We start from the raw sequence: 21950 nt of genomic DNA, 5'->3' as shown, positions 1-21950 counted from the left end.
AATACATCAAGGCTGAAAAGAATACAGTCTCAGCCAAAAGGAGCAAGGCAAAAGCCTGCATGCACTTCTGCTTGGACAGTGAAAAGGGACAGGATGACATTTTTGTTTCTACCTTACTTTCTCATTACATTGTATACTGGCTAGGTTTCATTCTAGAGATCTGATTCCAAGTGAATACAAAAAAGCATTAATTAAACATTTTAAATATTTTAACAATATTATGGGAATGGCTGCTCACTGCAGATAGTGCTGCTGGAGCAGCTGGGATGAGCTGCCTTTTCCTTCATATGGCTGCCTTGGAGCAACAATTATAAGTCCAGTTTAAGTTTAGTTAACCAGTTTAATGCTCCTGATGAAAAGGGAATGTATCTCTGCAATGTCACCTTCAAATTTGTACAGAGGGCAGAGTGTTATGTGGTCCATAGGTTGAGCTGAGAAGACTGGAGCAAGCTTATATAGACAAGGTAAAAAAAAGTGTATGGAGGTAGGACTTTGGAAGCAAACTTGCACTAGGGGCAGACTCCCCAGTTTCAGAAAAGGGAAGGAAAAAAGACCCACAGGTGACATGAGGAGCATACAGACTGGAAGATGGGATCAGTAGAGGTGGTCATTAGTCTAGTAATCTGTCTGATAACAACCAAAACCAGATGCTTCAGAGAAAGGTGCTGGAGACTGAGGAAAAGGGAGGCTTACCATCTTACCCACCTATGTTCATACATTGAAAATTGTCACCCACAACACTTTAAGCACTTGGACCAAAGATATCTCTCTCCAATATCAACTTCCCCCTTTCCCATACTAGGGGTAACTTCTCTCCCCCCCCAACCCCTCATCCTCTGCCAGCAGCCAATACATCTGGCCTTGTAAAATTCTACAGGAATGTGGTTTTGGGTTCAAGATCAGAACAGGATCCCTCCTTTTCTTTGGCCCTAAAGTTCCAAGCAATTTAGGCAGTTGCATCATATCAGGCATGGGAGCAGTCCCTCTCATAAATGAGCGCATAGGGGTACATAGGCTTTAACTTTCAGCACTCAAAAAAAGATTTTACCAAAAAGTAACACTTCAATAAGTAGCATAAGATGAAGAAAAAGATGCTTCAAGAGTCCAGTTAACTCTCAAAAACATTAAAGCCCTCAATTTCATACAGAAATTAAGAATGTTAAAAGTCTATACACATTTATGCAACAGGTTATAATGGTTTTAACCAGATCACCGATAAACCAGATTCAGTTAAATCAGTACAATTTATGTTTATACAAGTCCTTTTTCAATATTGTTGAACAAGTGGGATATAAAAAAAAACAAAACAAAAAACAGGTGCTTCTAGGTCCATGTGAAATTCTGTTTTACAGGACAAATTAGGCTTGAGCCCATTTTTAAAAAGCATGTGATGGATATTGAGGAAATAGAAGGGAACAAAAATAAGGGTATTACAAATTCAGGTCCCTTCTAACCAGAAAGACTATAGAGACTAGAAAAAAAACCAAGTAATGAATGATAAAACAGGAGAAAAAGTGAACCATAGAAGGGTTAGCACCTACATAGCTTCAACAACTAATATGCTCTTGAAGGGAAATCTGGGGACATCTTTATACATCCTCCCCTCACAATAAACACATTCAGCAAAAGCAGGCAAGAGAAACTATGAGATAGTAAAAGCTTCTAAATTAGCAGAGAAAGTATGACAGGCTATGAATTGCTTAAACACAAAGCCAGAGAAAATTAAAATGGCAGAATGTTTTTAACTATACAATAATCCGTTGGGTTACTGAAGCAGTGGTAGACTGGCCATCTCTTGGGAGATACCAGAGGAACGGGGATGCCTTTCTGGAATGCATGCTTAACCAAACAAGCCATTAGGCTCAATATAAGAGTATATGGGAATACAGGCATTGGAACGATCTGTTGGGTCACTGTCATACAACTCGAACCTAGTTTCCTGTGATCACAGGCAAGCCTGTACTAAAATACTTAACTAAAAAGGGACCCACAAGAACTCTGGCCCTGCTGCATCCCAAAGCTACAAAGTAACAAATGTGTTATTAGATTATTTTTTCTATTATGCCACAGGAAGACAGCAATGAAGTCAAGGGCACTGCCAATGCACTGGCCCTTGTCATGGCAGAGAATTTGGTAAATTATGCTCTCATGATCTCAGAAGTAATCTATGCCCCTGCTGCAGAGGAATGGAAAGGGCTATTGCAGGTATTTTGGTCTGTTTTGCCATCCAGGTGGGGATGGCATGGGGCTCGATTCAGCCTGCAGACTGGCCCTGTGCCATTCATTGGGCCCATAGGGCCAAAACAACAGCACTATTGCTGAAGACAAAAAACCACCAACCAACCACAGAAACCAGGTAATACATTCAAGGGGAAGTAAATGCTTTTTGGCCACGCAGCTGACCTTAAGAAGCCCTGAAACTTGTGATAAATATAACAGAGCAACAATTGCAAACATTACAAAAATTAAAAAAAATTGAACATTAGTAATTGAATGGATTTCTATAGCAAACCAGTTTAGCTCAACTGATTGAATGGTTCCTTATGGTCCTAAAGAACCGCAACCCCCACCCCCAATTATTAACAAATTTGTCAGTTGAAGGCACTGATTATGCAGAAATTCCCACCAGTTTACCACTTTTTTTAAAAGCTCAAAATAGGACATTTATCCCAGAATAACTGTACAGACACATATTTGCACCAAAATAAACAACCCATCCTCCCACCAATCAAGCAATCTAAACCTCCATATTTTGCTGCAAGTTAAACCAGTGGAAGCTTGAATACATTACAACCCCCCCCCCCACAACTTTTTCCAAATAAATCTGACAAAGCCTTTTGTGCATCAGAAAACACCAAACTGAAATTTAAATAGTCCTTTGCAAGTCACCTCTAATTACAACTTTTCAGCAATATATCTAACTGTAAAACCATTTTATGCGATCTGTCCGATCGCAAATTAATATCACTTGCAGGGATGCACCGAATACACACATGAAAATAAGCAGTCAAAGATTAGAAACAGGCTGAATTAAATGACTGCATGAATTTATTATAAATATAGAAACAAATGTTAGTGATTTGCTCATTTGGGCCAACAAATTCTGTTAAATGGGCACATTTGGATGGTATTAAGCGGTGTGAAACCACATGCTATAAGTAGCAAAATACTTCTGAGTCTATTAACATAATTGTGAAATACAAAATCAAATTCCTATCGAGAAGCCAGTTAAATAACTAAAGGATTATTTCTCTTCTATATCCTTGCATGTTTGTTTTAATAGCCAAGAATACTTTATAATACCTTCTTTTTTTGACAATTTCACTACTAGAAGAAAATACTGTCTCAGGGTTCAGTTTTGTATTTTAAATTGATAATGCAGAACTTTAATACCACTTCCCATTAAGTGAAACATGTTACAATTACCTCTAAACATTCATTTAGATCTATGTACATAGTATAATTACGGAAGGTATGCACTATGCAACCAGTGATGTCACAGAAAAGTCTTGTAAACAATATAAATCTAACTAATCTTTTACAAAGATGAGAATCACTAAGTTATCAAATTCTTTCAGGTATAAATAGTATGAGGTAAGCAATACTTAAGATGAGGCACTTCAACAATAACCCAAAAGGTAGTTAAGTGTACAAAATTATAAACAGGAACAGTTGTTCATATTGCCCTCAATTATATTTAAAAATGATTTTAAATTCTATATACAGTGTCACTTATGTGCCTCATAACCCCCATTTAAACAAAATATTTAGGAATTACAAAAGAAAATTGAGGCATTAGTAAATACCTTCAAATATGTGCAATACAGACAGGTGAGTAAACATGGGTATGTAGCAGTACATTAAGAAAGTGCCTCACGTAAAAAAGAAAAAAGTATGGTTTTCTGCACAATCCCAGACTTTCTCTTGAAAGAAAATATCTCTGCACAGAAAGTTAGCTTGGTATTAATGTGTAAATCTGCCAGGCCAGAAAGGAAGAATCCCTACTGTGTTAAAGAAAACAATGCCAATTAGAACAGGATTTAATTCTTATTGGGATTTATTGCAATTAGAAATGTAACAAATTTAACTTTACAAAGAAACTAATTATGCCAATTAAAACACTTTGTAAAACTTCCTAGGAATTTATGTAGCACTGTGTATGTACACAGTGCTGATCAATGCATGATTTATTAAAATGACTTAGGGCACTTTTCCAGGGAAATTTACTGAAGGGGTTTAAGCAGTTGAGCATAGACTACAATACTTTTAAAGAATTCAGATTAAAACACAATAACCTTATCTACCATGAGCACTTCTATATCAAGATTCAGAGACAGGACACAATGCCCAATAAAACATAGCAGTAAACAGAGGTATCTTGTCAACTTAAAGGTATCAAAAGCATTTGGTTATCACCTGCACTGTGTCCTTGTTCATTTGCCTGGCTAATAAGCTCAACATTTATTATAAAACTGGGAATATAGCTTTCAAAATAGTAGCAAGAGATCATTATGCCAACTAATTTGTACTGAACTGTATCTTACTACCACTGTGTCATTTTTGACAATTACAGTTAAGTTGATGTTGAAGCAACAGTAACCTGATACATGCTTCCCTCACCCTCATTTTGGAAAGGTAAAATGGAGACTTCCAAATAGAAAAAATTATTCCCTTTTGGGAATAATGTGCCTGTATTATGTGAACACTGATCATAAATTAGCAGAGGCTTATTACAAGCCAGCTCTGGATTTTCTTTTTAAAATGTACTTTCAGAAAGCCAAGGATGTTTTACGTAAATTTGACATTTTGAACTAATTAAACAAATGCAGACTATGTTAAGTCTTCTGTTTTTAAAGATAAGTCAGTCCAGTTTTGAAATTTAAATTAAACAAACATTGAAAAAGCTTTAGTTACTAGAATGACAAAATTAAACTTGGCAAAATTCATGAATTTTATTTACAAATACATGTACCAAGATTACAACAGAAACACACTCTGAAACTCCATCTCAACAAAAGCAATGATTTATTGATAATGACATTAAATGAAACAGATTGACAGTCTCTGGCTACGGTCAAGCAATTATCCAGGAGCTGGAGATAAACTGAAGATCTCATTTGATTGAAATAAGGCCTTCCAGTGTCTTTTCCATCTTAGTGACTCTCTCCTTTCTTGCCTACTACCTGATAAAAGAAAAATAGAAGATAACTACTAATGTATGTTTGCAATCGCACAAAAAAAATGTAATAGCCCTTAGTAATTTAAGTGCTCTTAAATTTTCAACTATATTCATTTTTCAGCATGCATCTTAATGCTGGCAGTAGAGGGAGCTGTAAATCACTCCTGGAATTAAGTTGGACATGGAATGCATGTGAGAGAATCCTGTTTTCTAGTATTAATCCAGATAGCAAAGCAAGATCTCTTTTGAGACAAGTTAGGAAATAGTAACTGCAATACAAAACAGCCCACACTATTAAAAATATACACCAAACAAGGTACATATGAAGGGTCAGAGCCAAATACAATGTAAAAAAAAATACTCTTCTTGAAGACTGCAACAAGCCCCTCCCTTTTGTACTCATACCCCAATTAGCTTTTCATTTCCTGCAACTATGTATACATTAAAGATAGGAGGTCTTGATCAGGAATTTTTGCATTGTAATACAATTCAACACTGAAAAGTAACTAAAAATGGCCTATAGGAGCCTCCCAGTTTTGCTTAATTACTGCTGTATCAAACAGATTTGGTGTATGGGTAAGAAGCTTCCAATTCCAGATCTGCAAACTTAAATCATGAACCAGTCAAACTGGATTATTTTCTTCTTGCACATCACCAGCAAGTAATGACCTTTTGGAACATGGATTAGCCCTCCAATTTCTGTGCAACCCTGTTACCTCCATAAGGTGGCACAGAGGCAGCTGACTGGACCTTAATCCTGTTTCTGCACAGAATGAAACAGAATCAGACTTACTTGGCTAAGATGAGTTGATACAAGACACAGGGAGCAGATCCATTGTTAAGATGGAACCATTTTTAGTCACTTTGCAGAGGAGAAGCACTTTTAAATCTGGTGTCTTGTAACCCAAGACAGTAAGTAGTTATTAGCCAGGGGGCGAGAGGTGGGAGAATAAACTGATTTAATGATCACTGTACCAGACTGGAAGATGGAACTTTCTAACATCAGTTTGGCCTCTTGATTTACAGACATGCCCCATTTCTCCCTCCGAGTTGAAAATACTTACTTACCCGACAAGGTTTTGCCAGGAGTCCAATTAGGAAAGGGTTTTGAAACTGTTAAATCCTATGTTTCTAATAAAGCCACATTGTTTAATAAGCCCAATTTTACACTTCATTACTTGAGATTATTATGAGCAATGGTGACACTGATATTTCTAGGAAGTAAAAATGTATTTTAATAAATTGACTCCTGGGGTAAAATGTGTTAAGAGGATGATTCTCACTGTGGTTCACTGGATCTTAAGGACAGGCCCTTGCCTGGCATGATTCGTAAAGCTCCATCCTTTACTACTGGCTGAAACAATTTATCAAGGCAAGACAGGAGGAACTGACTTCTCCCAGGATGTCAGTGAGGAACACAGCCTACCCCATAATCTATGCCTGGTCTCACTCCTGCCCCCTCCTCTGCCCCCAGGGGGAATGGCCAAAGGCTTTCACTACTCAGCTGCAACTGCTCTAGGAGACATGCTGACTGACCTACTTTGAAAAGTGCTTGGAGATCTGATGGAAAGAGCTATGTAAGAGCTGTCATTATCATCTCCTCCTCCTCCAAGAGCTGATGGTCAGGAGTATATTTACAGAGTTGTGAGGCCTAGTGCTTAAAGCTAGAACAATTCCAGTCCAGAAAATAAAATCCAAAAGTGCAGAAAAGAAATAGTCCATTTACTTGGGTTAAGATTCCATTAAGTCAAGTTAAAAATATAAGATTAAACTTGGCAAATAAGTGAGAGGGTAATATTTATTGTTTGGTTGTGTTTCTTAAGCACCAAGCAGTGTTCAGATATGCATTAAGCATGAAAACACCAATATATTAAAGATTAAAGATGTTAGCAGGTATATAACATCAATCAAAAAATAAATCTATACCAGTCAGAGGTGGAAATTGTCAACACTCCCATGTGTATTATCTGCAAAAGTTAAGCATGCCAGTATGGATATTTTGTCATCATGGGCCAAAGAGATTCATTTGCTCCCAATCCAAATACAGAACAGCTGTAAGAATTTACACTACACAAATACTGCTATTCTTTCCATGAGCATTTGGTCTATCTCCCTGTCATTGTTTTTAAGATAACCCATATGGCAGTTGCTTGTTAAGACTTCAGATCTGAAGAAGGCTATGCAATTGTAACCTAATACAAAATGTTTGGAAATAAAATTAAAAAAATCAAATTCCCTGACTACTTCACAACAGTCTAAAAACAGCAGGGAGTCGCTCAGAATACTGTATTTATGTAAAATGCTAACCAACTAGTCAATTTATGTAGTGCGCTCAATTTGTACATTTTGAAACAGAAATCAGAAATTAAGAAGCCAGAGGTTATCCTTACCATTGACAGAAATAATATGGTATGATGATGTAATTGTTATACCCCATTAAACTCACATAAAAAGAAAGAAAATGAAGTACAATACTTTGCAGTCTTTTAAAAGCTGCATCTCAAACTGCTTTGAAGAATGAAATACAAGACAGAGCATGTTACACAAAACAGGTGGAAAAATGCTTCATGGCAAATCTTTAAGGCAGCTAGTTTTAAGGATAACAAAAGGATGGAAATCAAAAAACAAGGTGATAAAAGATCATATTTTTAAGATAGGAGATCAAAAAAAAATAGCTGATGAGAAGGAGACACACGGGAAGGCTGTTCCAGATGACAGAAGCTGCAGAGGAGAAGGCTCTTGTACCATTGGTGAGATTGTGGGAAAGGAGAGACAGGTACTAGATGAGCAGAGGAAGCAAGAAGGGGAGCAGTGTGAGACAAGATCAATTAAAAAAATTATAGTTCTTCTGCATTTTTAGTTCTTTGGGGTTGGGAAGTTAAGCTGAAAAATAAACAAACAAAATGTTACAAGAAGCAGCTTGGAGTGCAAATGAGTAGCATTGAGACAAAAGAAAAAGCTATACTACTTCAAGGGGGGGGGAAGGACTAGAGGGAAAGGGGAGAGGAAATTTTTTTTCACATGCATCAGTCCCCACCCTAAAACAGGTGCTTGCAGACATTAAGAAAAGGAAACCAAAAGAAACCCGAAAGAAGAATGGTGCTTTACTTTAAACTCAGCACGTTCCCATGCCGAGCCCCATACATGCCCAGAAGAGGCAGCGCATTACTTTAATCTGGCTCCGCAGCGTCTGTAAAAATCAGGCACATTAATGGGGCTATTTTGGTACTTCCAGCTACAGCCGATACAATCAGCTATTACATAAGTACCAAAAAGCCTGACTGAAGCACTGGATCTTTACAGATGCTGCAGAGGCAGGTTAAAGTAATGCGCTGATTCTTCCGGTAAAGAGCACTTAAAAAAAAAATTCTGCAAGCAGCCTATGTTACTTGTTGTAAAGGTTCTTTACTTCTGTTAATAATGAGTATAACAATGCACAGCAGGTTAAAAGCATTTTTGATATCAAATAAAAGTTTCTTTAAAAAAAAAAAAAAAGCCTGCAAATCATCACAAGATTCAGTAACAAGTTACCTAAACTCTAGAGAACTAATAGGAAATAAAATAAACCCACATCCTTGAAATATTTACTGCTTTTACTGGTCTGGTTAACAGGGCAATTTGGCCTAGGAAAAGTATGTGGTGTAAAACATTTTAAAATTAATCAGCTACAGTAATTTAGTCTGCATTACAGATTGAGTAGTTCAAACGAATACGCACCTCATGTTGGTAGAAAAGTAAAATCTTAAGTACCAACATATCCATGACGTTTAATTCCCATTACTACCACACATCCTACACACCACTTTTATTTATAAAGATGGCTGTTAAAGCAAGCAACCAAAATGGTTTTTTTGTTGTTGTTGGTTGGGTTTTTTTTTGGTTTTTTGTTTATAATGCAGCGAATTCAAAAGAAAATTCAAGTAAATTTACTCTCTGGCTGCTCAGGACCACTCTACTTAGCCAGGGCAAAAAGTCTCTCCCATCTCCCCAGCCACTCACCATAATTCAGTGCACCTACTTTGTACTAAAAATTTGTTTTGAAGTCAAGTTTACACTTCTCACAGGCTACAGTTCAGTTGTGAAAAGAGAAGCAGTAGCTACTCCTTCAGAAGGAGTTATTTGTTTGGTATCGTTTTGTTCAATTGACTGTAAATGAATAGCTGCATCCACGTACTCCAATGAATTCCTGATGAAATTACTTTTGAGATGCTTCTGCTAGTGGCTCTGCTGAGTTTCAGAGAAAGACGTACACCACACTTGTTTTTTTAAATACTGGCTACCTTTTTTGGGCAAACACATTAACTGATTGAAAGCATTTTTTGTGGCATATTTGTTGTTATTAATACTCGAAATAAGATTACCTTTGCTTGACTATTATTTAAGTTAAAAAAAAAGTATTAGGACAACAGAAGATGAGAAATGAAAAGAAGAGGAAGGAGTATTTTCTATCAGGAACAGAATTTATGAGAATGTGTAGACCTACAACATAACTATTTCTATAACTATAAAGTTAGGTGAAAAGTGAGGGGCAGTTAGAACCAAAGTTAAGACTAGTGAGTGAAGCAGAGATGAAAATAGAAAGGTGTAATGAAGGTAACTGCGCACAAGAAGTGGAACCAAAAAAGATTTAGTTAAACTTTATTCAGTATATTTTACCAATGAATAAAAATAATTTCCAGCACTAAATTAATAGAACAGTATGGTTTTGCAGTAAAATTGCAAAATGTCTGTCATAAATAGGTTAGAAACAACAGAGGAAGATTTAAATCTTCCAGACTGATTATATACATACAAGATATACATAAAATCTTGATGCCCATCTTGCTGTGGTCATCTGATCCCAGCAGTCTTTCCTGCCCAAGTGCAGGGGGACTGGAGTTAACTATCTGTAAGGTCCCTTCCAGGCCCTAACATTTATGAAACTATGAAAATCCCACATATCAAGTAAACTATTTAATGAGAGAATGTAAAAAATACATATTTGGGAAATTAAAGGGGGGGTGGGATTCACGTTTGTCAGCAGCCAATAAACCCAGTTCCCTGAGCCTCTCTTCAAAAGTCATGTGCCCCAGCCTCTGAACCATTTTCATTGCCCTCACTGGACTCTCTCCAATTTGTCCACACCCTTTCTGTAGTGGGAGGTCCCAAAACTGAACACAGTACTCCAGATGTGGCCTCATCAGTGCTGAACAGAGGGGAAGAATCACTTCCCCTCAATCTTCTGGTAACACTAATACTAATTCAGCCCAGTATGCTGTTAGCCTTCTTGGCAACAAGGACACACTGGCGACTCATATCCAGCTTACTGTCCACTGTAAGCCCCAGGTCCTTTCCTGCAGACCTGCTGCTTGGGTCTCTCTGAACCCTAGCTTTACCCTCCAGTGCATCTACTACTGCCCCCAGCTTAAATCTGTTCTGAATTAGTCCCTTTAATTCATTCTCTCACTTAAAGTGTTCACCTTTATGTTCCTTTGATAATGGTACATTTAAAGTTTCCTACACCTTTCTAAAAAGAAGTCACATAGGGACACAAATATACACCTCTCTGCTATTATGAAGTATGCATTCCTTTTACTGTATCACATACACGTGCAAGTCAGTGGAACTGGCTTGGTATTTACCAACATCTACAGGAGCTTTTCTAGGTTTAAAAACCTGAGCTTCACAGAGCCAGGAACTGATGTGTAGATTCCCCCAACCAAACCAGTTTTTTCTAGCTGCTTGTTCTAGGTGCTTTTGCCATTTTATAAAGGACAAAGAGTGGGGATTCAGTGTACATGACTTCATTAAAAAGATCACTGGAAGCTACTCATAAAATAACATACAGGCTTAAAGGTTAAGATACACCAGTTGGGCAAAGCTGTGGAAATGTGCAACCTTAAAATGTAAAACTTAATTTTTTAATGAAGTTTTCTATTGTGGAAGCTCAGTCCTACCAGTGAAGAAGTTTGAAACCCTTCCCTGAACAAACGTTCACCAATGAGGATTGTTCATGTGTAAAATGCAGTTGCTATCATTTATAGGTAAAAAAGTAAAAACCTAACAACCAAAAAAATCCCCTTGGTGTTTTTAAAATCCTGCAGGTCCAGTTTTAGCTTTCAACTCAAATCCAATTCCTTTAGCAGTTAATGCTTCCCTTTGAATGGAGACCAAGCCTACAAAGTTTTCACTGTAAAAAATATTTCCAGAATCTTGTGAACTTCTGAAGGTTATAATAAATATTGACCCCATTCTTGACAGTAGTCACTACCCTGCTGTGATATAACTACAAGGCAGGGAGGAAGGAGGAATTGAAATGTTTTTAAAAATTGCCATTTACACCGAGTAATCAAGACACTTCTAATATTTTGATACTTCTAATCTACACATTTCTTCTCCTTTTAACAACTGAAAAGAAAAGATTGCATTAAACCACTATAAGCTGTAAATCCGATCACTCCTAGTACATTTATTAAGACAGCTTTTTTAGCAAGTCTTTTCAGGTTTTGCTATAAGATAAAAACTGTCAAACTGTTAAACTCCAATTAGTTTTTTTTGCAGAAACCTATTTAAAGCAATGGGATACAAGTTTATCAATAAATCCTTGCAAGAGTTTTATCAAAGGTTTCCAAGAATAGGACTGGAAGGTTTATCAAGACTTTTAAATAAATGAAATCTTGGCAAATAGAAGCCCTTAACTTCTTATGCCAAACATACTTGTTTTAAAGGAATTATGTTGTGAGTATAACTGTGATGTTATCACCTTAAAAAGTTTAAATAGTTCACTGACAGAAGACAAGTAATTTTATCTAGTTAGTGTGAGATGGAGATAAGGTGAAAGAGTTATAATCATCTTATCTCAAGTTAATTGCCTATTAAGGACTCTTTTTATTAAGATTTCAAAATCCCCATTTTCAGTTTGATTGAGGCTCTCCAGGAGCAGATACCAAAGAATAGCTTAATAGAATTTCCTTAGGAATAAAATGTTTTTAAGTTATACTAGAAGAACTTAAAAATTACATTATAAAATTGCATAAGGATTAAATACACTGGTTAGTGTAAAAATAGAAGCTCTCATATGCCTGCTTAATATCATCAATAAGACAAAATTGTCTGGTCAAGATTCTTTTCAGCTGACTCCTGCATACTGTTTTCCTCTGTGCAATGGTATTTCCAGAAACTAACTATCATGAAGACATAGGACAATATCCCATTTGAAACGCTGCAAATATTAAAAACGATTTTTGCATCTATTCCTCAAGTGGTTACTGCTGCCGTTTATCTTTCTCTCTCATGTTCTTATTTTACACTGCTGGAGCGTTCCAATTTAATGATAGCCACACACTTCATAAATAGTATCAGAGTAAGCACTTCAGTTTAAGATAAATAGGCGTTGTTCTGAAAGGTGCAAGAGTTACTTTAAGTCAAGAAGTGGAATTATAAAACATCAACTAAAGTGGATTTTTCAATTAATGACTTTTTATTAAAAACTTAAAATCTGCATTTCAAAATTAACACCACTTACTCGCTTGAAGTCATTCATGTTTGTTGCCTGGACTGGAGTTCCAATAAAGGTAAAATATGTAATTCTTGTTGTTTCTTCATCGCCATGATTTGATTGGACAAATAACTAACAAAGGACAAAACAATAGATGTAATGTATGCAAATAGTCTTTCCCTTAAAGGAAGCATTGCCATTTCCCCAAATCTTTAGAAACAGTGAGGCCAGGACAACAGATAACTTCAGCAGTACAATCCAAATTCAGACTCCCTACCACCGCCCTAACCCCATTAAAAGAAAGATTCCTGCCTTCATGTTGCCAACACAAGGGAGATCTGTAGCTGACAACACAGGAAGTTCTTCCAATATTTGGTATTTGCTAAATTCAAGAGCAATTCTATATGGAATTTACATTGTTCTGAGTGCTTTGCTGGATGGATTATGAATTCCCCATTAGAATTCATAATCCCCATTAGAAAAATTCAAAATATTCCTTTTCAAAGAGTTAATGCCAATTTATATAGTCATTGCTAATTTGGTTTAACTTAACTTTAAAATTAAGACAACTTTTAAAGCAGGCAAAAAAACACACAATATTTTTTGTAGAGAGGGGAAACTGACAAGGAGTTGGGGCTAGAAGACACAGGAAGGCAGAAGAGGAGTTCGAGGACTGGGACAGACCTCATGGCTTTCCTGACTTTGCCTTGCAGGAAAGCAGCCATTGGTGCCTTACCTCCAAGTGATTGGAGTGATGGCAGATTGAAGGGGGAATGCATATGTCTGTCTTTGAATACCATGGATGCATGGCTCCATTTCACAGGCAGTAGAAATAATGCTTTAAAATTATTTTCAACTACCACAAAGCTGATTTTTCCTCTAAGGCAGTGGTTCTCAATCTTTTTAGAGAGTCAAAGCACCTTGGATAAACTTGAGGTACCCCCCTGAAGATGCAAGCTCTTAGTTTTCACTCTTTTTTGATCACAGAAAAATAAAGCAGTTTTTCTGTTGCAAAGAACTCAAAAAGACGCTAACTACACATTTCTATTGGAAATTGGTTTATCTCGTGAATCATGTTTGTGCTAAAATTGTGTGGAACCTCTGGCATTTTTGAAAGGGCATCAAGGCACCTGGGGTGGGCACCCTGGTTGAAAACCATTGCTCTAGGGCCTGAATAATCTGAAAGGACAGAATCTAGGCTAGTAAGAGTTATGAAGAAATCTAACTGTAGGAGGACAGAAGCAGCAGAACAGAGTATAGGACATGGTGCTGAAGTGTGGTAATATATTAGGTTGGTGTCTTTGATTATTCTGATGAATACTGAGGACCCTGCAAGTACTTGTATGTAACTTAAAAGACAACAAATAATCCTATAGATGCAAGAAGACTGTTCACATGCACACAACTGCAGGTCTGGACACGCTGAATTCGGCAGCAGGGGTGGGGTGCCAAGTGGTACCCGTGCCGCTTTGCCCGGCTCCGCGGGGCCCGGGGCAGTTGCCCTGATTCGCACCCCCTAGGGACAGCCCTGTATACAATACACTGCTTAAGAGTTGCACAGTATTTCATAGTTCCAAGCCTATGGAATTGGAAAATGTATCTTGAAAAGCATTGCCTGAAGAAATTTAGGGATCACAGTGGATAAACATGCTGATGAATTTGGAGCATAAAAATCTGCCAGAGCGCTAATACAATCCTCTCCTCCTCTTTTTTTTCCTCTATATTAAAAAAAAAGGAGAGAGAAAAAACCCAAAGAAAATGGTGAAAAGAGCTACAATAATGATTTAGAGTCTGGAAAAAATGCCTTGGAGAGACTAAGGAACTTGGTATGTTCAATTTAGCAAGAAGCGACTGAGATAACAACAGTGTATTAGTATCTGCAAAAGGGGGGAGTCTGGCATACTACATTGCTTTTAAAAAGTAAAGAAATGCACAGAAAGTAATGATGGCTGGGAGCTCAAATCAGACAGATATATCTGTCTTTATCTTAACAGTGACGGTTGCAGTTCTGAGCTCGACATTTTAGGCCACTTACAGAGTTTTGGTGAGCTGTTGCAGACTTAGGAGGGAGGCAGGAAAGAGGGCAGTGCTGACCCAGCACAGTGGGGGAGAGGGGCAATTGATGAGCCTTGGGGTGCCTGACAGAACAGGCAGGTGTGGTCTCCAACAAGATCGGCCTGGGACCCCTTCAGGAAGGCCATGCTCAGCCAGGTGAACTGAATGGATCCACAGGGACCTGTGAGCAGTGTCTGGGTGCAGGACAGGCAGGGCTGGGATTGTGGGGAAGTAACAGCATGGGGCTGGGGCTCAGGGAAGACCTATGATCCGCTCCCCACATCCCCGCGACAGGCACCAGTTCTGCAGGCAGGCATGTGTGGGAAGTGTATCAGGGCTACACCCTAGGCTCCGGCCCTGCACTGTAACCTTCCTGCGATCCCAGCCACAGCCCTGCTCCCTGCCTGTGTACCTAAGGCCACATCCCATCCATCTGGCTGAGTGCACCCTGCCTGAGGGGGTCCTGGGCCAGTCCATATGGAGACCTCACCTGCCTGCCCACTCCATCTAGTGTCCCCAGGCAGCAGCTGTCAGCCAAAATAAGCTGCTGCAGTGCAGGCTGCCAGGAAACTGATTCAGGCCACTGTGCCACCTCTACCTCACTGCATGCCTGGGTGAAACTGGCTGCATGTGCCACAGCCTGGGCTGCTCCCCATTCCTGGGCCAGGCAGAGCCAAGGGACCCACTGCAGGCCAGATAGAACCCCCTTGGCAGGCTGGATCTGGTCTGAGAGTTGTGTTTTGCCCACCCCTGGTCCACAGGCAGATGAAAAAAAATGATAAAGGGGCTTGATGGCAAGGAATATGAGAAAGGCTGACAGAACTAGACATGTTTAACTTGAAAAGGCAATCAAGGGAAGATGTAATAGCAGCCTTCAAATGAAATGCTGCTATAAAGATGATGGAGAAGCACCGTTTCCTTTGCTGCAGAAGGCAGGACACAAAGCAATAGCTTTAAATTGCAACAAAGCAGATTTAAATTAGACCTCCAAGAAGAACTCCATTCCTGTTAAAACAACAAGGCAGTGGAACAGACTGTCCAGGAAAGCTGGGAAGTCTTCTTCATTGGCTACTTTCAAGGATAGGTTGGATAAGGATTATATAAGGACGATTTAAGAGTATCATATCTGCACAGGATTGGGTCAGATTGCCTATGAAGTCCCTTTCAGTCCTGGGGGTCTATGAACCTGAGCTGGTCATTAATGCACAGATATTCTGGACTTTCATATGCCTTATTCAAATCTTTAATTCAATTTTCAATTTTGCCCTAAATGTTTTGAAAGTTTTATATTAGTCTGTATGAAACTGGAGAGAAAGCTTTACTTACAGTTACACTGTTAACATTCTGAAACTTTACATAGCGAAGTGGGATAATACCATCCTCTTTAATGTCATCTGGTGTTAGTTCCAGGGCTTGGGTTGGTTCACTTCTCTCAGCCTCTTCAAAATCCATTGATCGTGGGAGGTTTATAAAGATTTTTACATACTTAGGACCTTGACCTGTGTTAAGAAATTTTCAATTTTAAGTGATTGAGCCACTTTTTACAAATATAAGATTCCAAAAATATTTTAGGGGAGACAATATTGGTTTGTTACATACTACCACCTGGTGGTAATTTAAATCTTTTTTTTACTTTGCCACCTAAAAAAGAAATATAGTAATTATAGCTTCATCTTAAATAATTTTTAAGCATGTTCACCTTTCATACCATGCACTGTCAGTATAAGCAAGCACCTGTGACCTAGCAAAAACAAAAGATGTTTTAAACTACATGCAACAAAGAATGGGCACGGTTACTCTACTGATTATGTCTTCCATTTTATTAACCCCTGTTTTTAGTATTTCAGTGAAGATGCTGAAGGATTTCCAGAGAGCACCAGGATCTGGGGACAAAGCTGCCAAAATTAGTTGCCTTTGCTGTGACAATGTGGTATTTACAAATAATAATCATACTGCTCAGAAAACAGGTACTGCCGCAATTAGGGTTTGGATACTTAAAAGTCTAGTTAAAATCTGGACACCCACTAAAAACTGTATAAAATGGAAACTAATTGGGAGCAAGTTTATTGTGTGAACAAACAGATGCACATTACTCACCATTATCTGGTCCTTGAAGCTTCATAGAATAAAGCTTGACAGGCTGACTAAAAGCTACAGTAATAAGCAGCTGTGGAGAAAAAAAAAAAGCACGAGGCATTCCTGAATCCAGGACACTTTCAAACAGAAAGCAATAGTTAACTAAATGAAAATAAGTGAAAATTCTTATTAATTCACAGGAAATGGCAAAATGTGAATCCTTCCGTAAAACAATTAAAACATAACTATCATTTAATACTGCTCAAGCAAAAAGCCTTCGCTGAATGCCATTTCACCAGAAACCTGAAGCTTGTAGTCAGATGTAAGAGTAAGTAGGTATCTAAAAATCAAAGTCCTCAGCCTAGAAAATCTTGCTCATGGTATCTGATTAGGCTCATACTTTTGGGTAGCTCCATATCTAGATGCTACATCTAAGGTACCTAAAAGTGGCCCTGCAGACACCCCAAAACAACACGCACAAGTTTTCAGGAATGAAAAGCTTGAAGCCTAAAGGTCAAGCTAACCCCAACACATTTCATTCCCTGAAAGGCTCTAGACAATTTAGAATTCTGTTGATAATACCAAGCACATATTAAAGTATTTGCTCTATGCTTTCAGTGCATCTAACAGACTATTTCTATCCTTTTTTTGAAACGTCATAGGTAGGGTAAAACTATTTACTCCTTACCTCCTTTAAAAAAGGTACTGTGAATTGAAAAACAGAACTGTTTTACTACTTTAAGTCTATGATGTTAATGTTTTAACTGTCTTTACAGCTGGCTGTTGTAAGGTTGCTGGTAAAAGCTCTGGTACTCAGCATTTTGGTTTAACCAAAAACAGAAAATGAGAAAAGCTATTATAGTTTTCTCACACAGTTTTTACTTATTTCTCCTTCCCCTTACACTTCTGGCTTCCATAAGCCAACAAGAATGAAATAACTGTTAGCCAATACACAAAGGAAAACCTGTTTTTGTGAAGCAGATATTCTAAATTGCAAGACACACATGGACAAAGCCCTCCAGCCCCAATCTCCCATAGCATACCTGCTCATCACAGTCTGATTCCAGATAGGTAGAGTCTTTACGTAAGCAGTTATCAAACCCATGCTCGTCACTTTCGTTAAGACATTCACAGCCGGCTTTATTAATAAATGGCATTAAATCCATCTGAAAGAGAAAGGGTTACTAAGTACCCGAAATTCAACTCACTCAACAGCACTAGTATGTGTCAACTAGTAAAACTTCTCATCATGAACAGAATGAAATCTAAAGAAACAGTATTTCTCTCTTCCCCAGTTTTTAAAACAAAAAAAATAACCTTATTATGAAGGCATTACAGTAAGACCATATTCATTTGATATCTGATAGTTCAAAGTATTGGATACCTCAAAACTATTGCCACTCCCCATCTGAAAGGATACATTTTTGTATGCCTTATCATGCAAATAATTTGAAATGTCTCCTTTACATCTGAAGCTGTTTTCCGGTCCCTTAGACCAGGAAAGCCTCGTTAATTTGAAACGCAGGGAACCAAAAAAATACCAACTTTGAAATACTTTAAATAGGTTCAATATAAATGTATGAATAGTAATTTGTATGCACCTAAATTCCTATGGGGATGTATAGACTTAGTTCATCCTTGGGGGCAAGGCTGGGGTTGAAGGGATCATGGATAACTCCTTACTTTATCAGTTAGTAAGTCCTGCATGCGAGTGAACTAAGTCTGTATATACCCACAGTAATTTACATGCATGTAAACTCCCATGTGTACATTTATTTTGAACACATTTATTTCAAAGTTGCTAATATTTGTCCCCCACATTTCAAAATTTACAAGGTTTTTACTGTACATCCACTGTATGAGTTGTATAAACATCCCAGCCACCCCATTTACAAGATTTGTAACCACACATTCCCTGGACCATATATTTACTAAGATCTCAGTCAGGGAAAAGAGAGTTATCTGAGGCTGTGTTCTGACTGCTTTATCAAACCTGTATCCCCAAAACTTTTTTGACATGCAGTTTCAGGACAGGGATTATAACTTAAGTTTTAATGTTCTTGTAGGAAAATCCAGAAGTGTACCTCTTCAAAGAGAAACCATACACCATAATAGAACAGTCTAGTAACACTTGGAGCAATATGCTCTAGACTCCATCTGCAAAGCTAGTCTTTTTATCTTTCACATGGAGGGTTGGGAGAAAAAAAAAAAAAGAAACTGCTAGTTTCATAAAAGGCTTTGATGACTAGACAGCACACATTTCCAGCAGGTTTGGTATTTAATGAAGACTTATCAGGTGTTAAGAATTCCCCAGCCTTTTTGAGAACAGCAAAGAACAACAATTGCTATATTTACTGTATACCAGATTTCTTCATAGCTGAGCTCTCTTATATAAAGAATCTTGCTAAGGTTCTTCACACTTTAAGAAGTATGAAGAGAGAACACCAACAGGTTACCATTAGGCTACAACTTTTGACTGAAGATATGATCTGCGCTGCGGTGAGCAAAATATGGCCCACCAGGCAATTTTATCCAGCACAAGGCAGGACCCCACCCAGCCTAAGTGTATGGGGCAGCCTGGGCTGCAGTGCATGTGGCCGTCCCATTGCCTCCAGGCACAGAGGTGCCACCTGGGGCAGAGCACAGCCTGACCTATTCCTGCATGCGGCGCTCAGGCAGGCCAGGAGCTGTAGTCCACAGGGCTGGGTGGTACAGTGGTTGGACTCAGCTTCCTGATAGCATCTGCAGTGGTGGCTCGCTCTACCCTCACACTTCTGGCTGCTGCTACCAGCATGTCTGCTGTCAACACACCCAGCCTTGCTGATCAGGTACCCCAAACCATCCGCCTTGCACCTACTGCCTGGGATGCCAGATGGAGCGGACAGGGTGTCCATGGAGACCAGGCTGGGACCTCGTGAGCAGGCACACTCAGCTAAGCAGATGGGATGGGGCTGCAGGCAGGCAGGGAGCGGCATCCGGGAACAGGAACAGACGAGGAGTGATCATATTGTGGGGCAGGGACAGCACAGGGCCAAGTCCCAGGGCAGAGGTGTGAGCCGCTCCCCACGTCTCTGCCTTGGCCCCATGATTCCAGGCCTGCCCACTGGTTCCACTCCCTGCCTGCCCGCAGCCCCATCCCATCCACCTGGCTGAGTGCACCCCACCTGTGGGGTCCCAGCAGTCTCCGGCGAGACCCCCACCCACATACCTGCTTCATCAGGCACCCTCAGTGGTAGGTGTCGGACACACGAGCCCAGACAGGATCAACTGGCATCTTTCCGGCTGCCTCCCCACCCAGGGGTGGTGTAAACAGCTGTGTTACAGGGCTAAAGCCGGGTCAGCACCCTGCCCTCTGGTTCAACAGCTCACCAAGACTCCTGAAGTGGCCCTCCAGCCCAAATAATTGCTCACCCCCGTCTACATTTTTGCACACATTTACTTAGCATTTATGGTTTCAACACAAAAAATGTCCTAAAAACAATATATATTAGGTTCCCCTCCAACAGCCCTAGATGAAAAAAAAAGTGCCTGGAAGTGCTGCTCCCTGTTCGCTTCCCCTTTCTCTATATCACTCAGCTGAGAAGTGGGGACAGCAATTTGAAAGCCAGAGGGATCAGGTGTTTGGTTTGGGGAACACCTCTGTATCCCCAGCTCCCAGGCTTTTCACCTTCTCCTTGCCATCCAGTGCCCAGCTGACTCGCTGCTGTGACAGCATCCTGCCTCATCCTGCTCTGCTCCAAGTCTTGTGAACCTTACCACCATGGCAAAATGCCCCGGCCTCATCCTGCACTCGAACACCAGAGTAAGCAGCAAGCAGCTGGCAGCTGCCCTTCCCTCCCCTCCCAGTCTATGGGTTGAGGATAGCCACTGCCCCCCCCACCCCACATCCCTCTACCTTCTCCAGACTGATGACTCCAGTCTTGGGAAAGTATGGGAGCAATTCCCCCACATCAACTCCTTTTGGTCCTGAAGAAAAGTTAAAAGCCAAGGGAAACTATGCAGATATTCAGTCTTCTGAGAGATGGGAGCAATTTAACTCACATTGGCTCCTAGCTATTTTCCTCCCAGTGGCTATTTTTTCTCCAGGAGAAAAAGCTTGAATATCTGCACACTCTGAGTTTCTCCCAAGAGAACAGTGATTCTCCCAGTAGAAAATGAACACTTGTTTATGACCAAGGTTTCTTTTAAATTATTTTATGGTAGAACATCTCCCTGCCACCCCACAAAATAGCCAAAAGATTACTGAAGATAATCTACATGCTCAGTCTCTCAGTTTAGTGTTGTCTTAACTACTGTTATAAAAGGTAAGGTAGTCCCTTTTCTGCCAGAAGCTCCAGCACCACACAGAAAAACATGAAATCTCCCATCCTAGCTAACTCATAAGCCTGAAACTTTTGTTTCAAACTGCCCAGATACCTCCAACCTACATAATAGAAAAATGTCAACCCTAAGTGTCAAGGTTTTGGAAATCAGCATGCAAATAAAGAATTGGACTCCAATTATAACTGTTCGCATAACAGTGTGCCTTCAATGTTACCAAATTAATTTTAACCTAGAAAAAAATCTTAATTTTACGAACTTTCTCTAATTAAAAAGGAAGAGCATCCACCTTACATACTTTGCATTCATTTTACTTATTTTTAACGTGTTTGGGGCTGTGAAGCCAAAAAGCAAAACCTTTTATAGCTCTGCATTACAATGTTGCCACTCAGAATGTGACATTATCTATTAGCATAAGTATTTACATTCACATCTCGATGCAATGCACACTGTGGTACAGTCAACGAGTAATTGGACTACTGCAAATCTGAGTGGTCTATATTCCTGTGCTTTATTTACATAAGAAAGATTCAGCTGGAAAGGTAACCTGCTTGTATTTGTAGTGGAGTGTGGCTCTATTTAGCTATGAATTTAAAGTACTTAACATTCAAAAAGATGCGTTTTTGCATTTAATAACATAATTCTAGGTTTCACAGATACTCTTCAGAGTTAAATTTAATGCACCAGATTTGCTAATGCTAACTGCAAACCATCATGCTACTGCACCATAGCTATCAAATTACCGACTATGAGAGGTTCTAGTCTTTGAAATAATAGAACATATTCAAACAAGTGCTTTTATATTTCTGGCAGGAAAAAAATAAGTGATCTCTTTTTAGGGAG

General features: G+C 39.1%; 1 protein-coding gene across 1 annotated transcript in view; it reads right to left on the bottom strand.

Annotated features, from left to right (window-relative positions):
* Positions 1-4927: 4927 nt before the first annotated feature.
* Positions 4928-21950, bottom strand: part of TXNL1 (thioredoxin like 1) — a 35696-nt gene continuing 18673 nt past the window's right edge. Inside the window, exons 4-8 of the mRNA XM_019518173.1 lie at positions 17831-17953; positions 16809-16878; positions 16038-16210; positions 12684-12788; positions 4928-5183 (exon numbers count right to left, since the gene is read on the bottom strand). Of these exons, the coding sequence (XP_019373718.1) occupies positions 5154-5183; positions 12684-12788; positions 16038-16210; positions 16809-16878; positions 17831-17953 (501 nt within the window). The 3' untranslated portion in view covers positions 4928-5153. The remainder of the gene's footprint in view (positions 5184-12683; positions 12789-16037; positions 16211-16808; positions 16879-17830; positions 17954-21950) is intronic.

The sequence above is a fragment of the Gavialis gangeticus genome, unplaced genomic scaffold (assembly GCF_001723915.1).
Source record: "Gavialis gangeticus isolate Ggan-Ray unplaced genomic scaffold, GavGan_comp1, whole genome shotgun sequence".
Classification (NCBI taxonomy): Eukaryota; Metazoa; Chordata; order Crocodylia; family Gavialidae; genus Gavialis; species Gavialis gangeticus.
This window is presented reverse-complemented; position numbering and strand designations above follow the sequence as displayed.